General features: G+C 41.4%; 1 protein-coding gene across 1 annotated transcript in view; it reads right to left on the reverse strand.

The window, feature by feature from the left end:
- LOC116701031 (pappalysin-2) overlaps positions 1-4,614 on the reverse strand; it is a 105,115-nt gene that overhangs the window by 37,715 nt on the left and 62,786 nt on the right. Inside the window, exons 12-14 of the mRNA XM_032534568.1 lie at positions 3,493-3,796; positions 262-390; positions 78-163 (exon numbers count right to left, since the gene is read on the reverse strand). Of these exons, the coding sequence (XP_032390459.1) occupies positions 78-163; positions 262-390; positions 3,493-3,796 (519 nt within the window). The remainder of the gene's footprint in view (positions 1-77; positions 164-261; positions 391-3,492; positions 3,797-4,614) is intronic.

Below are 4,614 nucleotides of genomic sequence, written 5' to 3' on the forward strand. Positions count from 1 at the left end.
GTGTGTGTGTGTGTGTGAACCCGAGATAAACCAGAGATGTGTTTCTTTCTGCAGTGGACTGAATGGGACTTACTCACCATTACATTTGAAGCCCATCTCCTTGTGGCATTTCTTAGAGCAGCCATCGCCATCCAACAGATTACTGTCGTCACACTCTTCTGTCCTACAGAGAGAACCATCATCATCACCTTCATTTCCTAGACCATCTACATTTTCAACGTGTAATTAGTCATATTAAAATATGCACTGTAGTGCACAGACCCCTGTATGAGGCCATCTCCACAGTAGGACTGCCCATGTGTGTAGAGGAGAGGTGAGGAGGGGTCGCTGAGGAGACCGTCTGCTTCCACTTGGATTGTGTACTGGTATTTGTCTCCCTGCCTTACCGAGCTGGAGGGGAGAAGAGAAGAGGAGAAATGATTTTGTGATTGCTTCAAATTGTACCAAAAAATGAAAATAATAATTGGCAGAATAAAAGTATTAAATGGAAGTCCAAACTTTATGTTCTTGAGGAGTAGTAAGCATGTTTTACTGCTCTGTGGTCCAAACTGATTATATAATCTTTACAGGGTTGTTGATTAATACCAACGACGCATTCAATACTTGACAAAATAAGAAAGAATTACCGTATTGTGGTTATTGGTGGCAGTGTAATGCATAATGACTTAATTCTCTTGCATCATTGCTTACTTTGTGCAATGTAGAAAGGAAACATAGTGTTTGCAGTATGTCCCCCCAACAAATCAATTCTGCATTAATCCTGATGGATTTTGCAAACAATGGCTTATGGGATCGCCGCAACAAAAGTGGAACTTGCACTTCTATTGATAACCTTGCAGTATCCCATGACCTTAAAGCCCTACAGCAGGAAGTGTGTGTAACGATACCTTGGCTCCAATGTCGGGACTATTGATCTGTTTTGGTGTGCTGTGTCTATAAAAAGAGCCTCCTCCTTGTTTCCAAGCATAGATCTATTGTGTGAAAGTTAACTACGAAAACATAGATCTCTCAGTATCTGAGGCTCTGTCCAGTTTCTCCAGACTCTACAAATTTCCATTATTAATTCTGAGTCAGAGAAGGAAATTAAGAATTTAAAAAACTCCCTCCTTCCCTATGTATCTATACTGAATCCTTATTTGTTTATACCCTTCAACCTTCTGCCACAGCTCTCTTCCTCTCTGACCTCATAGGGCTCTCCATGACAAATTTCTCCTGTTGCACTCTGCACTTCTTTACGGAGCCCCAGAGGTGACATGAAGAAGAAAAAAAAAAGAAAAAAAGAAGAAAAAAAAGAAAAATGTAGCCTACTGGCGACAAACACTAAACTCGAGATCTCGAGTTTAGTGTTTGTCCCCAGTGGGCTACTTTTCTTTTATTTATTTTTAATTTTTTCCCCTCCATGAAAGTCGAGATCTCGAGTTAAGTGATTGTCCTCAGTACTTTTTTTTTTTTTTGTCTTCGTTTTTATTTATTTTTCTCCTCTATGTCACCTCTGGCGCTCCATACCTCTTCCCTACATGCCTAATTCCCTCTTAAACTACTAAACAGTATTAACAAAAATCCTTAAGCAATTTAGTTTTGTTAGAACGAGCTAACAGGATACTAAGGAAAACTTCCTTTAAGTCTACAAGCCGGGGGGGTGGGGTTGTTCGACCATTTCTGTAACTTTCTGAAACTGGCCGGCTGTGCATATGTGAAACAAAGCCAGGGTTTCTAGCTACATTTTTCTTATTCTTTATACAAATATTTTCATGTGAACAAGCAAGTGCAACACTATGAATGTCTTTCAGGAGAGACTGTCTAAAAATCCCAACATTATTTAAACAATATTGCATCTCCTCGCTCCCTATGATGGCCGTCTGTTCCCTATTCAGATACTGTTTCCCTCCTGTAAGAATGATTGCTGCCTCTGCTGTTGCGGTTAGGAATAAAGTTAGGTTTAGGTTAGGTAAAGGTAAGGTTCATGTAAGGTAAGGTAAGAGGAAACATATCAACAGGGCCAGACTTCGTTGCAGGTGTTTCACCCCGCCTCCAGTGTGGCGGTTCCAAACAACTACATTTTTTAACAGGTTAGTGTTAGGACAACAGGTCTAATGAAACTAGTTCTGATTGTTTGCTCAGCTTTTGTGTTGTTTTATATATACACCAAACTTAATTATTTGAGACAGAATACCTGATGAAGTCAAAACATTTTAAAGTGTTTTGATTAACTGAACACTTCTAGTCCTCTCTACCCATCTTTCCTTGTCTGCGTCAGCTGGTGCGGGTGGCATGGCGCCGGTCACTGGTGTTCATGGCCTCTACTGTTTACATTTTGTTTATATTCTAAAAAAGATATGCCTCTGCTTACGATTCCTAACCTCTCATGTGCTGTTCTCCTTACCTCTCCTGCAGTATTTTCCACTTTTGTGTCTCTCAACATGGATCTATATCTTTTCCAATTTCCTTTGTCTCAGCCCCTCTCTTCTTTTTCATCCTCTCTATTATCCCGCCCTCTCTTTCTTCCTCTCCCTTCTTTTCCAAACTCATTGCTCTCAAACACTCTCTTCTCCTCACATCAACCCCTCTCTGCCCTCCTCAGTCCCACATAACTCAATTCCCACTGGTTCTTACATCTTTTTGCACTTAGACACAGCTTGTGTAACATACAATATGTGCTCCCTGAAAAATAAACTGTTTTTGAAGCTATGTCTACCTAACATCCACCCTGCTCTGTAAAGTAGCAACAGCTTCTCAGAAACTCAAAATGTTCTTCAATCGTATGACACAACTGTCATATCCTGGCAGCTATTTGCTAAGATAAAGAAGGCTTATGGCTTTAAAGATTCTGGAAAACATTTCGACACCCCACAATACGTAACAGGACAGTGTACAATATTATTCAACTTAGTCCCGAAACCTTCTCATGCCTTTGATTGAGTATATGCTTGTTGAAACAGATTTGGATCAGTAGCCACAGCTTGGCATCCCCATGTTGGAAATATTTGCCTTTTGAACGTTTCAAACATAACCAGACACTTGAGAGACAGATATATAACTCTTTTTACCCTCAGTCCTATTTTCCTCTGTGGCTGCTAATGTCCGACAAGGCAGTATGTGTGGGTCTACGTGTGTTTGTGTGTGTACCCGGTTTTAGTGGTTGGCACAGCCAACATGTTATAAATATTCATCTACACCTGAGAGAAAACCAGACTCAGGAACTTGCCTTTAGGGGCCATCCCGGGTATTTTAGGGTGGTTTTGACAGAAAAACAACACACCTTTTATTTTCCATTACATATTACAATTACCTCTACCTGGGCTAATTCTCAAGCTGGGGGCTTTATTAAAATGTGTGTAGTGTACTAAAGGGCTGAGAATAAATCAAAGAAATTAGCTTTAATTACAAAACAAATGAAAACATGGCCGTCAGGGAATCTTACTACAACTTAACTGAAGTAAGAGAAAGTAAATAAATAATGTTGCCTCTACAAACACAACATTCAGCATCTACCTGTCAGTGAATGTCTGCTGGGTCTGAGGTGAGGGGGATTTGCTGGTGAAGGGCGGCTGCCGCTGAACCCTGTACAGCAAAGGTTGGCAGCCGGTGCACATAGGGCTGCCGGGGCCTGAAGACAACATGGCAGCGTCGATCTCCATCTTCTCATCAAAGGTGCAGAGTTTTATGGCGGTGATGGCAGTGTTGTGGGTGTCGAGGCGCAAGGTCAGGGGCATGTCGCAGAAGACGTGCTGGGGTCCGAGGTTAATGCTTTTCCCCGTGTCTGTTATCAGCTCGATGTTAGCTATGGATGGGTTGTCTGTAACGAGGAAATACAGACAGACATTCCACTTTTATGTCTCTCAACAATGATCATTTCCAATTTCCTTTGTCTCACCCCCTCTCTTCATTTTCATCCTCTCTCTATTATCATATCATGCTAGCGATGGCTGGGTTGTCTGTGACAAGGAAATACAGACAGAAATGTCAGCTGTTATTTCTGTCTCTTTGAATTTTAATGTCTAGCTGTGTTTTACACCAACTGAGTAAGGGTTATGTCTAGAGACCAGAATTTGACACATCTTTATGTATACATATATATGTATGTACAATGGTACGTGACAACTGGTTTTCTGGCATTTCTCATGAGTGAGCACAGTTGCCCCTCACATTTATAAAGAGACTACAAGAGTGGCCTCTCACACAGCATTGTGAAAACAAGTGAATTTTGAAGCATTCAGCTAAAGAAGACCTTCCAGTTTCTCCTCCACCGAAGAAACCACTTTCTTCAGAAATTAGAGAGATAAGATCAGAGTCAACATTGATCTGGCGTGATAGAGAGCCTTATGAGCTGCTAAAGGGCTCCAACATGACTCTGAGCTGGCTTTTATTCTTGCAAAGGGAGGGGGGAGGTGTGGCCAACACGCCTGTCTGTTTTGGTCTGAGATACTGGTGCTCAAGTGCAACATCTAGTTGTTCTTAAAGTCGTATATAGAACCTTTTAAAAGTTTTAGGGCTTTGTGTAAGTCCCAAGCAGGGCTTGAAATTAACACCCGACCACCTGCCAAATACAGGTAAATTTTGCAACTGGCGCGTAATACTGTCAATCTACCTGCCACATTGGCAGGTAGCCAATGA

The sequence above is a fragment of the Etheostoma spectabile genome, chromosome 13 (assembly GCF_008692095.1).
Source record: "Etheostoma spectabile isolate EspeVRDwgs_2016 chromosome 13, UIUC_Espe_1.0, whole genome shotgun sequence".
Classification (NCBI taxonomy): Eukaryota; Metazoa; Chordata; class Actinopteri; order Perciformes; family Percidae; genus Etheostoma; species Etheostoma spectabile.